This window comes from Perognathus longimembris, chromosome 28 (genome assembly GCF_023159225.1).
Source record: "Perognathus longimembris pacificus isolate PPM17 chromosome 28, ASM2315922v1, whole genome shotgun sequence".
Taxonomy (NCBI): Eukaryota; Metazoa; Chordata; class Mammalia; order Rodentia; family Heteromyidae; genus Perognathus; species Perognathus longimembris.
The window spans coordinates 4,449,864-4,471,010 of record NC_063188.1 but is presented as its reverse complement, the minus strand read 5'-3'; the positions used below and the strand labels follow the sequence as shown (position 1 = coordinate 4,471,010).

At 38.0% G+C, this 21,147-nt stretch overlaps 1 protein-coding gene across 9 annotated transcripts in view; it reads left to right on the top strand.

Moving 5' to 3' along the window:
- Positions 1-21,147, top strand: part of Aff2 (AF4/FMR2 family member 2) — a 471,554-nt gene that overhangs the window by 268,996 nt on the left and 181,411 nt on the right. For all 9 annotated transcript variants that reach the window (XM_048336773.1, XM_048336769.1, XM_048336764.1 and 6 more), the window contains exon 4: positions 20,504-20,548. In XM_048336773.1, the coding sequence (XP_048192730.1) occupies positions 20,504-20,548 (45 nt within the window). The remainder of the gene's footprint in view (positions 1-20,503; positions 20,549-21,147) is intronic.

The window sequence follows — 21,147 nt, the reverse complement described above, 5'->3', positions numbered from 1 at the left end:
TTTTCATATAGAATTATATGTGACTTGAAGGCTTCTACTACCAGTTGCTCATTATTCTAAATGGCCTGGGTCTATCTAGAGGTCACTACTAGGCCTTGATTTGGATGTTGAGTTATAACACAGCGTGAGGGATCATTTTCCCCTTAGTGTGTTCCCAACATTGAAAGGTTGAACATTAGGGCTATGTTTGTGACACTAGGTAGACAAAAATAAGAAAAATAGGCAATAGCCTAAACTTTTGAAAATTCAACTCATGAACACCAGTTAAACATAATCATCAATGGACTTTTTACAGGAATGGGGAACAACAGTACTATTATTTTTGGCACTCAAAGCAGACAAAATAATTATTTCATCTAAACTCTTCTCAGTACATTCCATTTAATAGCATTATGTCACCTCACTCCCTTGCTAAATATGATGCTATGAAAGCTAATGCAATGACAGGATCTCCTTATCTATCAGCTCATCCTCAGTTCTAAAGTAAAACCTTGAAGGAAAAACTCAACTCTGTAAACGTTGATTCCGATTACTCAATGGTCCAGCTTTTGGTAATATTGATGTGGGAGGGTATGACCCAGACTGCTGAGTGCATCTTTTGTGTTCTTTTCTTTTCTTCCATGTTGCTTTTACAGATACCATTTGATCACAATCAGCAATCATCTTCATTTACCATGCCATTTTAGTCTTTTTGGAAATGTACTACATTTGCATCCAGGAAAATGAATCTGTAACATTTCTGTAGTTTTCATGGAGGGTGATGCATTATTAGGGTTATTTCTTGATGACTCGTTCCTTCCACTCACAGTATTCCATCAGATTTAGTAGATCTAAGTCAGAGCATTAATATTGTGATCAAGAAAAGACTTGGTGGTAAGAAATAGTCATTTTTTTTACAGAATATGTTTTAATGTAAGTAACCAGACTTATAAAGATGGAAAGAAACTACATACCACTAGCTCATGCCTGTAATCTTAGCTACTTGACTGATATTGGGAGGATTGAAATTCAAGGACAATCTAACTAAAAAGTTCACAAGACCTCTTCTCAAAGGAGAGCTCACCGGTTAATCTAGCAAGCTTTACCTAGATGGATCACACGAAGGCAGGAATTAACATCTAGTCTCAAATGAAAAAATTAGAATGGCTCAGTTGCAAGAGCATTGCCTAGCCAGTGTAAGGCCATGAGGTCAAATTCCACGGAAGGAAGGAAAGAAGGAAGGAAGGAAGGAAGGAAGGAAGGAAGGGAAGGAGGGAGGGAGGGAGGGAGGGGAAAAGATAAAGAAGGAAAGGAAGAAGAGAGAAAGAGGAAAGAAATTAAGAGTTTTCACTTAACAACGTAGTTTATAAATACAATATATATTGATCACTATCAGTCCTTTCAACATTCTCACCTATCTCTCACCTACTCACCCTTTTCCTCATTCTTCTTCTTAATTTTGTAGTATACACTTTGGATTATTCACTGCATTTTCTCCCTCTTCTCCTCTTTATTTTTGTATCCCTTTCCCCTTGACTCCACCATAGCACTTTGAATACCTGCTTCTTGATATTTTATTTTGCTGAACTTTGCCTTTACCTTTCTAAGGAATTACTCTATATGAGTTCTCCCTCGAATCTGCTATATTTCAATTAATATATTTATATACACTGCATACCACCCAACATATTTGCAAGCTAAATCTTTGTCTCTCTGTGCCCGAGTTATTTTACTTAATATAAATTTTCCAAGTCTTTCCATTTCTTTACAATTCTTTATAATGGGTGAGTAAAATTCCGTTTCATTTCATTCATCCATTGAGGGGCATCTGAGCTGATTCTCTAGCTTGGCTATGGTGACTATTGCTCTAATGAACATGGTTGTGATGGTGGCCTTACTGTATCATGGTTTGTAATGTTTTGGGTAAATGCCCCAAATTTTGGTAAAATGCCCAGTGGAAGTGTTGGGTCCTGGGGTAGTTAGTTCTATGTTTGTTTTTTGAGGAACCTACACCCTGCTTTCCAGAGTGTTATAACCAATTTACATTCCCACCAACAGTGTATGAAGACCCACTTTTGGCAACATTCTCACTAGCATCTGTTATCATTTGTTTTCTTATTATGGGGTGACATTGATCAAGATATATTTATTCATAAACTGTTTTGTTAAATGGTAGTTTCTTTGCATAGCTACTTAAAGATAATCAAAAATGAAGGGAAGAAAGACTAAAGATTGCTGCAGATAACCTTTACACTTCTTCCTAGTGGTCATTTACTTCTTTTCTTCCTTGAAGTACACAATGAAAAGGGTTGATTCTGCCATGATGAATGAGCCAAATACCTTCTATCATGTCACCAGTAAGCTCATTTGGCCACAAATATATGACTCCAAAAATCACTGTTGACTGTGGATGTTGGTGGGAGAGTAATTTTCAGGACACACTTGGATTGTCAATGGACCTGAAGGATTTTCTTTCAGTTGGGAAACAAAACTGAAAAGCTACTGGAAGAGTCAAGGTCCAGAATATCAAGGTGCTAAATTCAATGCTGAACCTGAGTTCTCAGTACTGAGGCCTGACTGGAAAAAGGAAGGTCTGTTAGTGACAATATCAGGTGCTCTTTAAGTCCCTGCATCAAATCTATACAGGCAGTGCTAGCTGGGCTCACTCATCGTTTACTCACAAGTTTCTAATGTGCCATTTTATAAATCTCATTTTAGGTCATCAGCATTTTTCCTTTTATGTTTATGGATTAGGAAAATAATGTGAGCTTGGAATAACATTATTGACACCATAACAGCCATAGTTTTACCTCTCATGGTGGAGAGGCTGGAGGCTTCATTGCAACCCATCATCAACTTAGCTCATTGTAGCAAAAGCAGACAATATTTTTAATATTACCTATATATGTCCTTGTTCCATTTTGCTTTCATTTGCCACCATGATGCTCTTTTTATGAGTTTTGAATGGAATGGTTTACTATCTTCACATCAGAGATTAAGGAAATTGCTCTTGGGCTTAGATTTAAAGAGAAGAGAAACTAGAAATCTAGCAAATGTTAATTGGAAAGATTATTACATAGTAAATGTTGGATGTTGCTCTAAAACATTGTACCATCTTGTAAGGTGTTGTACTTCCCATTGGAACACAGTAAAACAAAGGCAAAACATTTAGAAATTTAAGAAACATGTATGAATCTATATACCACATTACATAATTTCAAAGTAAGTAAAATTATAAGTTAATTTATAGCTTTCTTATCATGGAGCCTTTTGGATACGTTAACTAAAAACATACTATAGCATGTAAGTTGCTGTCTTACTTTAGAATTTAAAAGTCCCCCTAGGCTAGGGATGCAACTCAGTGGTCGAATGCTTGCCTAGAATTCACAAGGCCCTGCGTTTGATCCCCAGTACCAGTAAAAGGTTCACTTCTTTATGATAATCCATTTTCATGAAGACTTTAATTCCAATAATCTTCAAATAATAGTTTGTACTATAGTACATATTCGTAAGCTTAATTATCTCAAGATGGGAGATTTTATAGATACCAGTTACATGTCTTCACCTTAAGTATTGTCTTGTGTGTGTGTATGTATGTTTGTGACATCCATAAGAATAAATGGAAGTTGTTGAATCCATGAAGGCCACTGCAAGGAGTTTCCCAATCTCCTAATATATCAGTGTCTCTTTGTGTCTGTTTCTGATGGGCTCCGAGAACATGCTCACCATCCTTATGTAAAGAAAGCTTTTCTAAGATTGAGCAGCAGTCATTCAAAGTAACTTAATGAAATTGAGCATCTGCTGATCTCTGACAAGGAGGGATTTTTGCTGCCAAAGTTCAGAAACCACTAGAAATGATCTCCATTGGAAACTAGGCTTTGACTTTCTGCCCTGGACTGCCAAAAATATGGCAATAGAAAATGCAAAAGTAAGTTGAACTTTCAATTATAATTTCAATGACTGTCTAGTGAAATGAATTCATGCTCTGGCTCTGCACTTTTGAGGCCTTGGGTTGATTCTCGTAAGATAAAAATCTGTCTGGTCTGACAGTTGAAAAGGTCGCAAGCACACTTGATGCCTGGTGGTCTCATCATATTCCCAGATCTTGGTTGAAATGGAAGATTTTGAGATAATTATGGGCTTTCTTCAAAATATATTTTTTAACCAGAGACATTTTTACATGATTTGGCTTTAATTTTACTAGCTTAGCAAAGTGTACATAATATTTTACTACCTTTTAGCAATAGCATATAACTCAAGGAAAACCTCTCACATGACTAGACACTCAGGCTATGAAGTTCACATTTTACTTTTCAAAATGATATCTATCTAATTGTCATTGTGGTCTTCTTAGTATTAAAATTCAAGTCTGTACATTTTAATGCTCCTACTGCAATTCTAATGCAAGCTGTCCTTTACTGTTGTGGAAAAAAAACTTGCTTGACATATTTATTTTGATAGATCATGCATGCTCTGTGCCTCTGAAATGTGTAGCTTTTAATTTTATTTGTTTATTTTTGCTTTTCATTTATTTGTGGCTGGCACTGAACTTTAAACTGGGAGTCTGACACCTGCTTACTTGCTTTTTCAACTGGTGCTCTACCACTTGAGACATGCCTCTAGTCAGTTTTTTGCTGGTGGTTTTAAAGGTGGCATCTCACAGCCCTTTGGCCCATGTTGGCTCTGAGCTGTGATTCTTCAGATCTCAGCATACTGAGTAGGTAGGATTCTAGGCATGATCCATGGGTGATTGACTTATAGCCTTTAATTTTAGTTTGGAGTCCTTTATCAATTAATGATGTGGTAAAAACAAGATTTAGCTTTAAAATTGATCTTCTTTTGAATCACATATTGATAGCTTTCTTTTAACCCATGGTAGTCACCTTACAGCTGGGGGTCCAGACCAACTCTTTTGTTTTACATCTGGAGAAACTGAGACTTGACTCAAGGTTATATGTTTTGTCAGTGAACTAACATATTCTTTAAGAGAGTTGTATAAAAAATGTTAAGACCTCATGAAATACTAAAGGAATTGTGAGAGCAGAGACAGCATTTTATATGACTATACTAGAAGTAAGGCACTTTGGGGAATCAGTGTTTCTTTTTCTCAAAATGTTAATTCTCTCTATTTTAAAATTAATTGTTAATTGTCAAATTAATGTACAGAGGATTTACAGTTTCATACATAAGGCAGTGAGTACATTTCTTATCAAACTTGTTACGTCCTCCTTCATTTTTCTCCCACCTTCCCCCTTCCTGGTCCCCCCCACCCCACTTTCCCCAGAGTTGTGCAGTTGGTTTATAGCATAGCGTACTGTAAGTACTGCTGTTGCATTGGTTCTCCTTTTACCTTTTGTCTCTCCATTTTGGTGTTCCCCTCCTATAGTTCCAATAAAGGTATATATAATACGCAGTGTACCAAAGTCAATTACAGTGACATCAGGAGAAAAATCATGGGGAAGAAACACAAAAGAAAAAGGCCTGATTTCATAGGGTATACTGGAAATAACCACAACCAAGGCAAACCCTTATTTCAAGTCTAGTAGCTCATTTCTCTTAGGATCATCTTATGTGCTCATATATACATTGCTATTTAGTTATTGTGCTCCTCTGCTAGGATTATCCTAGACAAATTATTATTGTTTCCAATGAGTGAAACCATAGAGTTTATGTTTCTTTGGGTCTGGTTGACTTCACTTGGTATGTTTTTTTCCAAGTTTTTCCATTTCCTTACGAATGGGGCAAGTTGTTCTTTCTGATACAAGCATAGAATTCCATTGTGTACATGTACCACAGTTTCTTAATCCATTCATCTACTGAAGGGCATCTGGGTTAGTTCCATATTTTAGCGATGGTGAATTGTTCTGCAATGAACATAGTTGTGCTGATACCTTTAGTGTGGTCTTGCTTGGAATCCATTGGGTAAATGCCCAAAAGTGGGGTTGCTGGATCATAAGGGAGCTCTTTGTTTAGCCTTTTGAGGAACCTCCACACTGCTTTTCAGAGTGGCTGAACACGTTTAGACTCCCACCTACAGTGTAGTGGTGTTCCCTTTTGGTCACATCCCCGCCAGCATCTGTTGTTAGTTTTCCTGATAATGGACATTCTTACTGTGGTGTGGTGGAATCTCAACGTTGTTTTAATTTTCATTTCTTTTATTGCCAGTGATGTAGAGCACTTCTTCATGTACCTCTAGGCCATTCTTATTTCCTCTTCAGAGAAGTCTCTCTATAAATCTTTAGCCCATTTGTTGAGGGGCAGTTGGTTCTTTAAGGATTTGTTTTGGGGGGACTTAATTTTTTGAGTTCTAAGTATATTTTAGATATGAGGCCCTAGTCTGTTGTATGGCCAGTGAAGATCTTCTCCCAACCTGAGGGCTTTCTATTTATCTTGTTAGCTATATCACTTGCCATGCAAAAGCTTTACAGTTTGGTGCAATCCCATTTGTCCAACCTTTCTTTGATTTGTTGCATTTCTGGGCCCTTATGAAGAAAGTTTTGACCTGTACCAAGGAGCCCTAATGTTTCTCCTATTCCTTCCTGCAATGTTTTCAGGGTATCTGCTTTTACATCAAGATCTTTGATCCATTTGGAATTGATTCTGGTGCGAGGTAATATGTAAGGTTATAGTTTTAATTTGTTACAGGGGTTGAACCAGTTTTGCCAGCACCAATTGTTAAAGAGGCTGTCTTTCTTCCATCCTATTTTTTTGCTCCCTTATGAAAGATTAGGTGGCCATAGGTCTGCAGGTTCTTTTCTGTGTCTTCAGTTCTATTCCATTGTTCTTCAGGCCAGTTCTTTTGCCAGTACCAAACTGATTCTATTACTATAGCTTTGTCATAGAGTTTTCAGTTTGGTATTGATATTCCTCCAGCACTGTTCTTTCTGCTTAGGACTGTTTTTGCTATTTGGGGTCTTTTGTTGTTCAGCATGACTTTTTACATTGTTTCCTCTATTTCATTAGAGAAAGGTGTTGGGATATTAATCGGTATTGCACTGAATTTGTAGATAGCCTTTGGCAGTATTGCCATTTTCAGGATGTTAATCCTTCCAATCCAGGAGCATGGGAGGTTTTCCCATTAGTTACTTCTTATCTGAATTGTTTCAATTGTTACCTTCCTGGAGGTTAAGGTCAAGTCTCACATCCATGCATGACCCTAGATTAGTGGAAAGGGTTTTTAAAACTTCTGTATTAGAGACTGAACTCAGGGCCTGGTACTTGTTGGGTAAATACTCCACCACTTAGGCCATATCTTCATCCACTTTTCAGATAAATTCTCATGCTGTGCCTAAGTCTGGCCTCCAACTGGGATCCTCCCACCTCTACTTGCAAATGATTGGGATTGCAGAAGTGAAATATCCTGTTCATACTGTCAGTTTTCTTTCTGCAAGTACCTCTTCCAGTTACTCTCGGTCATGCATCTGACGTCATATTAAGATCACCACACATTTGTGTTGTATAGGATAGTTCAGATTTCAATTAATCCCTTTGATTCTCATTGTAACTGAATTCTCCTATTTGGCCATCTAATCAATGCTATGCAAATTGTTGCTGATACACAAAGACAAATATTTCTTTTACTGATGTGCTTGATTTGCAGATTAAAAACATTGTTGTCAATTGCATTGCTTTTGCTTGTTTGAGGTGTGTGGGTGTGATGTACTCATCCAGAGTACATGCTGTGCTTTGTGTGGCTGTAGCTCAATACAAAGGGTGAATTGTTTATGGTGAATACAAATCTATTTGCTCACAATGATGGAGACTGAAAGCCCAAAATCAAGGCTCAGACATCTGTTGAGGGCTATGTTGTTCATCATAACATGGTGGAATGTATGACATGGTAGAAGAACAGATGGGAAAAGGGAAGATGGCAGAAGTCAACCTTTTATAAGGAACTTACTCCAGGAATAGTAAACCTACACTATTAATATTTTCATTAATACAGAACCCATGTAATCTAGTTAATTCTTTTAACTCTTTTACAATGACAATCACATTTCAGATGAGCTTCTTCATTTTTTTTTTTTTTGCCAGTCCTGGGCCTTGGACTCAGGGCCTGAGCACTGTCCCTGGCTTCCTTTTGCTCAAGGCTAGCACTCTGCCACTTGAGCCACAGCGCCGCTTCTGGCCGTTTTCTGTATATGTGGTGCTGGGGAACCGAACCTAGGGCCTCATGTATCCGAGGCAGGCACTCTTGCCACTAGGCTATATCCCCAGCCCTGTTTTTGTTTTTAGTGTGGTGGTGGTGGTGGTGGTGGTGGTGGTGGTGTGTGTGTGTGTGTGTGTGTGTGTGTGTGTGTGTGTGTGTAAGAGAGAGAGAGACAGAGAGAGACAGAGAGAGAGAGAGAGAGAGAGAGAGAGAGAGAGAGATCCTGGGAATAGAACCCAGGAGCAAGACCTCATGCACTTTCACAGATCCATATCCCCAGAGACAGAGTAAGGGCCACCCCCCTCAACATAGCATTTTGAGGGCAATATAATACAATACCAATATATTAGCATACTTTATGGAAATCTGTGAAGTGTTATCTACTCAGTTTTCCATAATGATTAGTAGCTCAATACATTAAGCATTTTTACCTAGCTGGGATAATTTTTTCAGTTCCCTGGGATAATATCTGTAAAATGAACAACTTTTCCATACCATGTTTAGGAGTATCCAATACATTGATCCTGTTTGGGAATGAGTTTGCTTTTATTTTACTGGGTTTGGTTTATTTGTATCAGTTATGTGACATGCATATACCAACAATAATTAATGCCTGACAAGGGTGTACATGTTATTATTACACCCAGAGTAATCAATACCTGAGACAAATTAGGATCATGGGTATATGAGCCATTAAGCTCCACAAGCCATGATATATCATATATCACTGTATTTTTGGCCTTCAGTGTCTAATATAATGCTCCACAATGAGGACTTATTATTAATATCACTCACCTTTACTTTTAACACTCATGGACTGAACTGGCTATGCTATACAAAGTGATATTTTTCTGGAACAGTACTATGCTCTTCCAATGAGTCAACGTGTTCAAAGTGTCCTATCAATGTTGAGCAGACGTGCTTTGGAGACTGTCTCTCAAGCTACTAAAAGGCCCATGGGAAGGTGAAGAAACAGGAACTTCTTATGCTTGTTCTATTCATTTTTATGCCAGTGGGGGAAAAATGTCGAACAAAATGAAGTGCTTTGAAATCAAAGCATCAGGATTAGACTCCAGTTTTTGAAACTTATTTCCTGCATCTTGGGGGAGAATACATATAACTGTGATAGAAGCTAGCTGACAAAGACTTAGGTCATTTAACAAAGCAGGAAGAACTAGAGCTGCAAATCATTATCTAAGACTGAACAAAGTATCAATTTTTCTAGTTCTCCCTTCCCAAATATGAGACTATCTTCATGGTAATCAAACTATTACTCTGTTGCAGTTTTCTTATCAGGAGCTCAATCTATGATTGATGACCTGAAAATGGACATTGTCTTTCAATTCATTTGCAATGCAAATAAAATTGACAATGTATAGCTACTGTGGCATATTTTTTAAACAAAATCAGGCACCTACATTGACCTCCTATTTACATTTCTTTAAGAAGAAAAAAAAATCACATAAAAGCTATCAAGAAACACATTTCACAGCAGGCAAATTAATTGGTTTTACAGTATTTGAATGGAGGGTTTGTCAAATAAAACATGCCGTGACAGTTAATGGTGTCATTTAGAGCCAGAAAATTATTGGCTTATTTGTTATTGGATAAAAGGAAGGCAAACATTTTGTATTAGGAAGTTTTAATGTGTTTAAAATCCTCATTAGGGATTAATGGACATGCTTGCTTAGCATAGCGCCTCATTAATTTGAGGCTAAACAGTTACTTCTGTGTTTCAATCTCAGTGTTGTTTCTTAACATTTTTAACTTCTCTTTAATTAGATCTTGCATTTGAGTTTGGTTTTTACACCATTGGAAATGTAGAATTAATTAATGAGATTTATAAATCTAATGGAAGTGAGTTATTCTTAGCTCTCGTCTCATTTTCGTGAGCAGTTAAACCATGTGTTTAACTGGGCACAAATCTAAGAGACTTTAGAAGCATCAAAAAAAGTGAACTGCCCAGAATATATTTAGCAGTGTCACTTGGCTTTAATAGATAAAAGTGTTTTAATTAGGGTTATAAATAATAGGGAAGCTGGCAAGGTTTCAGTTCCCATGTACATGGCTTGTTCTTTAAGATTATCACTGTCAAAGTAGAGCAATTGTAACCCTGTTTCTGTGAGATCAGTGTCATCCTCTGCAATTAAGACAGTCGTAAATGCAGAGCTGATAGAGTCAATAAGGCGCCAAGTTCGTTAGGGGTTATTCCAAAAGTGGAGCAACTTTCTATCAAGTGCATTCCGTTGTCACATTCTTATTGAGGGCATGTGTGGGTACAGTTTTCAAAATCTATTCCACTATTATGGCTGCAAGTGAAATTTAGCTAAAAGAAAATCAAACGAATCTGGGTTCCTCATTTTATAATAGACATTGAAATCATTAGCTATGTATTTAGAGGATATATTGATTTCTTTAGGGCAAGGGGTCATGATTTCAAAGAAAGAGCTTTCTTTTCTAAGAGATTTTATTTACTATAAGAGCTCATGAAACATTTTTTCTGAATAATTATTTATTGTCAAAGTGATGTACAGAGGGGTTACAGTTTCATACGTAAGACAGTGGGGACATTTCTTGTGCAATTTGTTACCTCCTCCCTCATTTCCCCCCTTTTCCCTCTCCCCCCATGAGTTGTTCGGTTGGTTTACACCAAATGGTTTTGTAAGTATTGTATTTGGAGTCGTTTGTCTTTTTATCCTTTGTCTCTCGATTTTATTCCCTTTCCCTTCCTTAGTTCTAACATATTTTTAAACTTCTTTTCTAAGTGGTGTTATAGAACTTAAGTTTGAGACGTCATTAAGTATCAGAGACAATGTTTTAAAAAATGTTCAGGTCGGGCTGGGAATATGGCCTAGTGGCAAAAGTGCTTGCCTCCTACACATGAAGCTCTTGGTTCGATTCCCCAGGGCCACATATATGGAAAACGGCCAGAAGGGGCGCTGTGGCTCAGGTGACAGAGTGCTAGCCTTGAGCGGGAAGAAGCCAGGGATGGTGCTCAGGCCCTGAGTCCAAGGCCCAGAACTGGCCAAAAAAACAAAAAACGTCCAGGTCTGAGCTCCTGCTTCACTTTTGGTAATGAAGAAGTCTTTGTGTTTTAGGACCATAAATGCCATTGCAATCCAAGGCATGTTATAAACTATAATATTATAAAAGTTGGATGCTAACAATTACGTTAAATGTCATGGTTTAAAAAAGTTTTGTATATGTGTAAAATACCTAAATGACAGGGAAGAGCTATCATATAATAATTCAGTAATCCTTCCAATGTTGTATAGGAATTCTCACTCCTAGGAGGATACAGGTTAATAGAGTTCTCTAAACTTCCCTAGAGAAAAAGTTTAGTTCATTTTTGCCCCAGAGGCCATTGTCAAACCTTGAGGCTACATTTGTCCTTAGGCTTAATTGTATCAGGCCTTCTGGGTAATACTGCAAGATTTACCACTGGGGGTCCCAGAAAATCTTCTATTCTATTCATGGGATTTCTGATTTTCTCATTCAAAATGAAGCATTTTATAGATGAGAACAGTTGGAAAACTATTGTCACTCACTGTCCTCTTACTCCCTTATTTCTCCTACCTCTTCTTCCCTTCTCTCCTTATACCAAGTTTATGAAGTACTTCTGGTGTTCTATGATTTCAACAGTGCAAGATTAGTGTATTGTAATTCTTTAGCAATACTCATTTCATATTCTTATTCTCCAAGACATTTACCTGCTGGATACAATGGAAGGAGTAGCCATGTTCTTCAAGGACTCCCTCTCCAGTTTTGTCTTGATCCATTTTCTCCTCAAAGACTTTAGATGGTTTTTATAAACATCCAGTTTCTCTTCTGCAACACTTCCCCCCTAACAACAGATATAACCAGTTAAAAGTATACCTTTCATATCATTCATCTTAAAAAAAAGAAACAAAAACAAACATAACCCTTCCTTTTATTCCATTTCTCTACTCCCTTGCACTGTATAAATTGTTCCCTCGCTGTTCCCATTGCTATTCCTTCCTCAACACTAAATTGGGTTTGCATAGGCAATACCACTTATCCTTGCCACCAGTCCAAGGAGGAAGCTATGAGTTTTGTTTATTTATTTTTTGTCAAAATAAGAAATGCTCTTTCTTGGGCTGGGGATATGGCCTAGTGGCAAGAGTGCTTGCCTTGTATACATGAGGCCCTGGGCTCAATTCCCCAGTACCACATATACAGAAAACGGCCAGAAGTGGCGCTGTGGCTCAAGTGGCAGAGTGCTAGCCTTGAGCAAAAAGAAGCCAGGGACAGTGCTCAGGCCCTGAGTCCAAGGCCCAGGACTGGCCAAAAAAAGAAATGCTCTTTCTGTTTGTGCACATACACGTCATGTTTTATGTAGCTATAAGATGGCTACCTGGCCTATATTGTGAAGAAACTCATTTATTGTGAAATTATAACCATTTGGATGTTTTAATCTTAAAAAATAGCAGTAACACTGGTTATTTTCCTTACATAAGGTTTTTATATTATATTTGAACTGTTACGTGATATACAAAGCACTGGAAAGTTGTAATACATTCCCATAGCTTCAATGTATACGCTGTAGAATGAGTTTTACCAAATCACATAGCTAATTAGTGATTAGCATGGACAAGAAGCTGTGATTTCCCAACTGCCAGTGTGCTTTTCTTTTAACTACTTTATAAGCAACTTTAAAACCAAACAAAACAAATACCCTTTTCTAGTATCTCATTAAAGCATTTCCTATTATCCCAAGGTAGTGATTTGCAATGGATTAGTTGCTTATGCTGTTGGAATTTGCCATGATATTGGAGAGGTTGGGAACATATGACAATTCTAAATACACTAGTTTCTAACTGACAATTCAGAAGTGAGCTTACTTCTTGATACAACTTTTTTGTATATTTAGATTGTGTATTAGTTCTGAAATTGCCATACTTTACTCCAGTTTGTATATCTGTATTTTTTATTCTCCTCTTTTACTACAAGAAACTATAGGCCTCAGCATGAAATAGTTATTAAAGTTAGAATACAGATTTTAATCCTAAATTATCTCAATTTTAGTACTAGGGCTTGGGCAAGACAGAAGTGGGTATCCCTTTTGCTTGGAGGTGTGGGATGCATATCTAAGAATTTGAAAAGAATGAGAACATGCCTAGTAGGCCTGTGGGTTTTAGGGCAGGCCCAAGTAGTAGACAGAAAATCAAGAGGAGCATAGAAAGGAAGTGGCAGGAAATTCAGAAAAGTCTGAGAAGTTGGCAAAGAGAAAACCAAGACCGCTCAATTCTAATCCAAGAAAGAAGGAAAGGAGATGAGAAGTCTGTCCCTGGGGTACCTGGCCTGAGGAACTAAAGCTGGGACATGAGTACAGGCAAGAGCAGCAGCAGCAAACACAATAAGCCAAGTAGCTAGACCAGGTGAACAGAGACAGCACATCCTTAGAGGAATGTGAAATAGCAATCAGATACTTTTAGATGGACTCGGTTTGTTATAGTAATATTTTTAGATGTATGCCCTGTTTGTCTTGAAGTGTGTAACATATACTGTTTTTCTTGAAGTACGTAATATACACATATATAGACACACACACACAAACATACAACTTTCTGACTACAACTCATTCTTCTATAGAAACTAGTTATTAGGCCAAATAAATGAACAGTGAGCTAATGGCTATTCAGAACTCACAGAACAACTAAGTACTCTTCACTGAAAATTCTATCTGCCATTACCAACTCTCAGCTGATGATGGGCCTTTGTGCATATTCATTCCACCCTTCACCATACCTAATGTAATCTAGTGAAGAGATGTCCTCATAATGAAACATGTAGTCCACACCCCCACTCCTCCCCTACTTCCTGACTCATTGTTGTCATACTCACTCAAGTTCCATTGCCAACCTTCTTTTTTACCTTCATTGAGACCCAGCAGATGGAGCAGCAGTGTGAAACTCTATACAGAGAGTATCTGATGAGGATTTAATAAATAGCACATTCTTATACTGTCACAGGAGCCAGATTATAAGGTGAACAAACTGTCACAAGGATTGGGATGCTAATGACTTTGCAATGGCCTCTAAAGGGACTTACAAGAGAAGGTGTTGATGGAGACTATGCATATACCTCCTACTGGGCAAAATGAAGTACTCTGATATACTTCACTTTGTTTTAACTTCTCATAAGTCATAGAGATAGATTATTTTTATGACAATGCATAGACAGGGAATCTGAGGCCCAGAGAAGTTCAAGTGCTTTGCTCAAGATTACAAAAGCCAGTGAAGTTTCAGAGCTGGAATTTGAATACAAGTCTGCTAAAGCTCAAGGACCCCTTGGAAACTCCATAATTGTCTCATTTATTTGCTCAAATAAAGTTCATTGCTATTTCTTCCTTTTGAGTTTTATTTCCATGTATGTTTCCAGACAAAGGGTCATTTTCTGTGCTGTTCTTTTTTTTTTTTTTTTTTTTTGGCCAGTCCTGGGCCTTGGACTCAGGGCCTGAGCACTGTCCCTGGCTTCTTCCCGCTCAAGGCTAGCACTCTGCCACTTGAGCCACAGCGCCGCTTCTGGCCATTTTCTGTATATGTGGTGCTGGGGAATCGAACCCAGGGCCTCGTGTATCCGAGGCAGGCACTCTTGCCACTAGGCTATATCCCCAGCCCTCTGTGCTGTTCTTAAATGGTTTGTGTTGAATTCCTTTGAGCTTCAAGTTCTGCCTTTTGTTCTTTCCATATTTCGAAGGAATAGTGAATATTCCATTATCATGCATAGGGTATTTTGATCATGAGGTTTCCTTAAAAGTTGGCTTAAAGTGCTACATGGTATGTCTTTGGACACCCAAGACTTTTGCTGCAATAAAATGAAATTAGAAGATGAGCTGCTTTGGCAATACCTTGTAACTGTTGTGAATTTTTTTTGTTTTGATTAAAGTTATATTACCATATTACCTAAGGAATTCTGTCTACAGGTTATGAAATATTAACAGTTCTCATTTAATCATAGACTCATGAATACAAACTAGACTGGGGACAGGTTAAGATGAGCCAGGAAGCAAGGGACAGACAGATCCTAATGTGAACTGAGTTTCTACCTTTCCAAGTTTGTTTTGGAAAACTGTGACTTCCTATATAGGGAGATAAAGGAATATCAAACCACATGCAAATAAGAACTTAAGGGGCTGCTATTCCCCATATGTACAAATAATCAATTGAGATTAAAATTTTGAAAATTCTGATAATGCATTTGGTATTACAATATTGTAACCTGAGTTTCCTTTCATTAGTAATATCATACCATATCAGGGAGCACTCTAACCCATAAATCAATTTCAGGGGATTAATGTGATGATTTGCTAATGAAAATACAAATGGATTTAATTTGAAAGCTGTCAATTGTGTCATTTGTGGATATTGTTTAATTGGACCAACTATTTAATTTGGAATTAAACTTGTAATTGTTAAATTTTTCTCTGAAAGTCTTTGTCAAGGTGTAATATGCCTAGAAGAGCAGCTTTTAATTATCAGATATTGTGGAACAACCTTAATATTATTTTAGGGAAAAATGACCTCTTGCATTATAGCCCCGTAGAAATAATGTACTCAGGCACACATTGAGCTCCCCTGGGTTAACCATACGATGATCATTATTCTTTTCAATGTTTTACATTAATCTCCATGTTTTATATCAGTTCTAGCTGCTGCTTATGTCTCTCAATACCAGAGTCAGGGTATTTATGATAGCTTATGTTATCCTAACCACCAAGAAGTATGTTCTAAACTGATGACTTCCAGAACTATTCAAATGTCCTATGCAATTCATTTATTGTTACTGTGGTTAATTGAATATTTGATGACTTAAAAGTGCACTGATTATTCTATAAGCTCCTATTTATCACTGGGCAAATGATCTGTGCATGGTGTCTCTGCAGCTACATGGGATGGCAGCCTGTGTTGTCACATGCAGAGAGTAGGCACTTGTGAGCCTTCTATGTCAACTCACCACGTGCCCCATCTTGTACACCTCCCTGCTGTGGTCCTCAGAGGACTATAACCCTGCCCAGCACAAGAGGGTTGTTTGGGGCCTGGAGTGAGAACAGTCTCCCCTGTGCTTCCACCTTGTGCATCCTTGTGCTTTCTGTGCTTGGAAGAGAGGCAGAGAAGGGGAAATACGAAAAGATGCTGCAGCTCCCAGTGGCTAGCTTGTGATTTTTAGATGATCTGAATGCTCCGTGGTAGATTTAAAAAGAAGACAAGGTGGCTCAGGAACTAATCAGCAGTGTGGCAACTTCATAGGCAACAGTTCTTATCCCAGTGCTACCTCAAATTCTCTTCCTCAATCTCCTTTCACACCTGTTTGAGTGATTCCTTCAGAATTACTGGAAGAGATGGGGAGGGTGTGCTAGGGGACAAAAATCTAGCCCTGGTTCTAGGCTTTCTTTAGTTTGCAAAGTGGCTCTGGAGGGGTCTGCTGGGCACTTGGAGACTGAAGTGGCCTCAGGTGGCCTCAGCACCACACAGGGGCTCAGAGTTTAAGTGGCCTCAGGTGGCCACACCACTTCTCAGCTAAGTCAAATCCTTGGCCTCTCACTCCCCTATGGAGTAAGGACAACAGTGAAGACCTCAGAGGCTGGGAGCTTCTGACCTACATTGTCTGTGCACTTGGTAGGTACCCTCTCCCTGTAATTTAAATGAGATGCCGTGTTCCTTATTGTCTGTTTCCCCTATGAATGTTGTTGCCTCCATTTTCTGGGAGTCCCCTAGGCAAGAGCAGGAGCGATTCTGTCTTCAGTATTTAAATCCTCCCCTTTGGCACCATCCTGAGCACAGTGTGAGCTCAATCAGGGTTTGTTGTCTGAAGAAGTAAAGGGGAGATGTGATGAATAGTCAGACTGTGAATAAATAAGATCCTATTACCCTTGTCAAGACTACCTTACAATGTGTGTCCCCATGGGTTCTAATTGTTTGTTTTCTTGTCCCATCTAGACATTTAACTTGGAGGCCAACTCTCCTACTTATTTGGCTTACCAACTCCCATATTCAGCACTCTTTTGGGCATGTAGGAATGTTTGCTGGTTAATTAAGAAGCACTTGCAACTCCAATTGAGTTGTCTGCAGAGAAACCAGCTGTAGGACTGGGCTAGATGAATTTATGGAACTAGTGACTTTGTAAGAATGTTAGATTTCAGTAATTTCTAAAAAATGGAGGAAAGGAAAGCATCTGAACACTGGGTGGAGATACATGCTGATGTAACTGCTTTTGTATCTCAGTCCTGAGTGTTACCAGCTCTCATCTTTATCATTACATTCATTACAAAACCTCCAAGAGCACAACTCTTTCTTGTTTCACAGTTTTTCCTCCCGTTTATAAATGGATAGTTGTGCTTCCAGGTGGAGGGATGATATTTACAGTTGACAAGGACCAGAAGACTTGACTTTTAATAATAGAGGTAAAAAGAATAGCAGGCCAAGGGCAAAACTTGACTAATGTGGGGTTTGTAGATTACAAACTACATTATTATCTCTTGTTTCACTTTGATGCTCATAGAAACCCCATGATATACACAAGGGATTATTATTTTATTTTACTTTATTTTACAGTTGGAAAGACTGGAACTCTGAGGGAGTAAAATTACAAAATCCTGTTCCCAAGTGGTAGAGCTAAGACTCCCAGACAGAAATAGTCTTGGTGTTTGTGAATATTTCTCATGCTTTTTGCTCTTTCATTTCATAATTAATATTGATGAATTTATGTGGTAATGATAAAACTACAACAAAGATATTGAAGATTTTGACCTTTGTGTCTGGAGCAGGTGTTTGTTAGTTGTTCAGGAATTGTCTTGGAAAATACAATTTCTAGAGCTTTAAGCAATGGAATGAGATTCTTGTCAAAACCAGAGAAAAGACAAGTTTTTAAATATTAGGAATAGGGCCAAGTATTGAAGACAGAACTTCCTTATAGGGAAAAACTCCAGGCCAGTCATTAAAGGGTAATTCTTGAGATAGAGTAAATTAGGAGCTGGACACTATGTTATTGGAATTCAGTAAGTAACAGTGAAACTCAAGAAGAGCCCAGAAAGAAATTCGGTAAAAAGCACTGAAACTCAATAAGAGCCCAGAAAGGTACTTGGTAAATAATAGGAAGAGCCAGGGAAACCTCTTTTGGATTGCAGATATGTCATGAGTTGTTTGTTCCCCTAGATAGTTCACGTCCCTTATGTATAACCACTTGTTAGGAATAAGTATTTCACTTTGCTCATATATAACCACTTTTTGTTAGGAAGTGCCCTAATCAATTTCAGGAATCAATCAAAGACTGGAATCATAATCATTTCCTCTTATTATTGCCTGCTAGCTCTGCTTCTCTAAATCTGTTTGCTTCCATGTAACCCACCTGTGTGTGGTTTTTCCCTTTATAAACCCTCCTTAAAGAAGGCTCATAGCTACACTCTGCTACCCAACTAGTGCAGTGTAGTCCTGAGGTAATAAAAACTCCTTGCCCTATTTTTCTGAGTTGGTGGTTGTGTTTGCAGGAACCGGGATCCAACACTTCCCACTGCTGTTAAGAATTGCCAGTTGAGTTCTATATTCCTATAACGTATTAGGTGAGCATTTCCTTCTGTGTGTCCTACAGAAATTCTATGGAACAGCAATTGTTCATTGAAAACCCAAAATGTGAAAGAAAAATGCAAGAATTCAAGGGTCAAAAACTGGGTATGTGTCATGTTAGACTGAGGCAGGTATCTAATAGCCTTTGGTTTGAATTGTGGGTCAGAGAGTGGGTTGGGATTGCAGCATTTCTAACATTTATTTGGAAATAGACCATTTCATTTGGTGCACATAGTATACATGAGATGATTTCCTTTATAGCAATTACCAAAGTAGTATTTGGGCAGAAATTATATCTTTTTGTTTCCCATTGTATGTATACCTACTTCCATATGTCTTAAAAGAATGAGTTAATGAATTTTGCTAGGCTAAACCACCTGTTTCCCATCTGAAACCTGTTATTTGAGATTCTTTCCTATGTGTTTCAAGGCATGTTCTGCATATTCTTATATTGTTTCTTCTACCCTGTATTAGAGGATTATTGTTACTAGGAAGGTAACTATAATTATTGTCATGCATATTAAGATACTTCTGAAGAGGAAAGGGTGTTATTAATAATCACATCATGACAATAAGTATAACCTGATATAGTCCTGGATAATCCGGGATGGATAACCCCTTGTTATTGGTGACAATGTCTCTCTATTGCTCCCACTTGGGATTTTGTGCTTCCTGGAGCAGGAACTCTTACATGTAGACAATAATCAACAAATGCTCTTTGAAATTAATACATTTACAGTAATGATATTAATGGGAGTTGAAGACTTGCTGCATTATAATCCATTTTTTTAAGATTGAGGAAATCTGGTGCCATAGTCTATTGTTACCTATTTCATAAAATGTTATTGAATGAGATCTAACTCCTATTTTACTCTAATGAATTTCCTTTACATGATGCTAGAGACATGTAGGGAGTGTAGCACTGCTCTCTTTACAGGACTGGCCTTTCATCTCCCAAAGCACCAAAGAGATAGACCCAATGTAATCCCTATAAAAAGAGGAGGGAAACAAATGCTCAGACTATAATATTGAAGAGTGTGAAGCTATGAAGGGGAGAGTTAGCAATGGCAGAAGTAACATGGTGATCAGTACACATTCTTTCAGGCAACTGTTATACTGCGATATATCTGGTACTTACATTGGCAATTTTTGTTTGCTTTCACTGATTATGGAGCCCCTACCTTAAAAGGGCTGTGTATTTGACAGGGATAAGCTCTTAGTGTGTTTCTGCTACTGACTTTTGATTGGTTACCAAGGTGTCACACAGAGAAAGATAGCTTGTGGTATTCACATGGTATATGTCTGAGACATTAAGTGCCAAAGCAAGCCTGCAGTTCATAGGGGAATTCAGCCTTTGTGTTTTGGATAAAAATGATAGGTATCTGATTAGATTCTGAACTTCAAGGAGGAATCAATTTAATTGTAGAAGTGTTTTATATAGGCCTCATGTTTAAGATGCACAATATATGAACCCACGTCTGAGGGTAGAAAATACTTTAAGAATCATCTCATCAAGCTGTCTGATTGGGTAGATGAACCAAAAGGAGCCTAGAGGGAGAAGAGATGGCTCAATGTCCCACAACATATCACTGACAGAACTTTCTGTACCTTGCACTGCTACATTAAAATAAACAAAATTGATCATTTACAAATCTTACTGTTTTGTATTATTAGGAAAAATGTGGCACCTAGTTTTTTCTTGATTTATAATTTGTCTCCTGCAGAGTAAACTATTATATCATAAGTTTTGCTGAAAATTCCTAAATTATATGTATTTTTTTGTTTATTTTAGGTAAGCCTTCCCAGTGATCCAAGCTGTGTTGAGGAAATCTTGCGTGTGAGTTTAAACTTTTTTTTTCATGCCTTTTCATAATGAAGCAATCTATCTGCTTAAGTTGTTGAAGGCAATTACTGTTCTGTTTCAAGAAGTATTATGATAAGGAATCTCTGCATTCCACTTCACTACCCTTCTGCTTAAACTACCTGTCTCATTACTTACCTGCTCTCTCTCCAGGCTCTATCTAATGGTAGTGAAAATTCTGTGCATTTCTACATACATCCACATCTTCCTTTTTGAGACCTGGACAAAGTTTTCTTAGGAAACCTTCCCCACTGAAACACTGTACCCTAAATCTTTGCCTTTGTGCTTTCTGGGATGTCAGTGGAACCTGCCTGCTGCCACCCCGGACACTCCCTGTGGATGAGATGTGGTTATGGAGATTGCCACCTCTGATGAGGGGGATGGAATGTGGGAGATGAGAAGAAATGGAAAGCTAGAAAGACTGGCAAGTTGTGGCATGTTATGGGCAATGCTACTTATAAGAATGGGAATGACATGGAGAAAAAAAAATTGAACAGCAGAAGAAAGCAAAGAACATGTATACAATTGGTATCAGCAGGCAACTGGGTATCTGAAGAAGAGGAGTCATAGGAGTT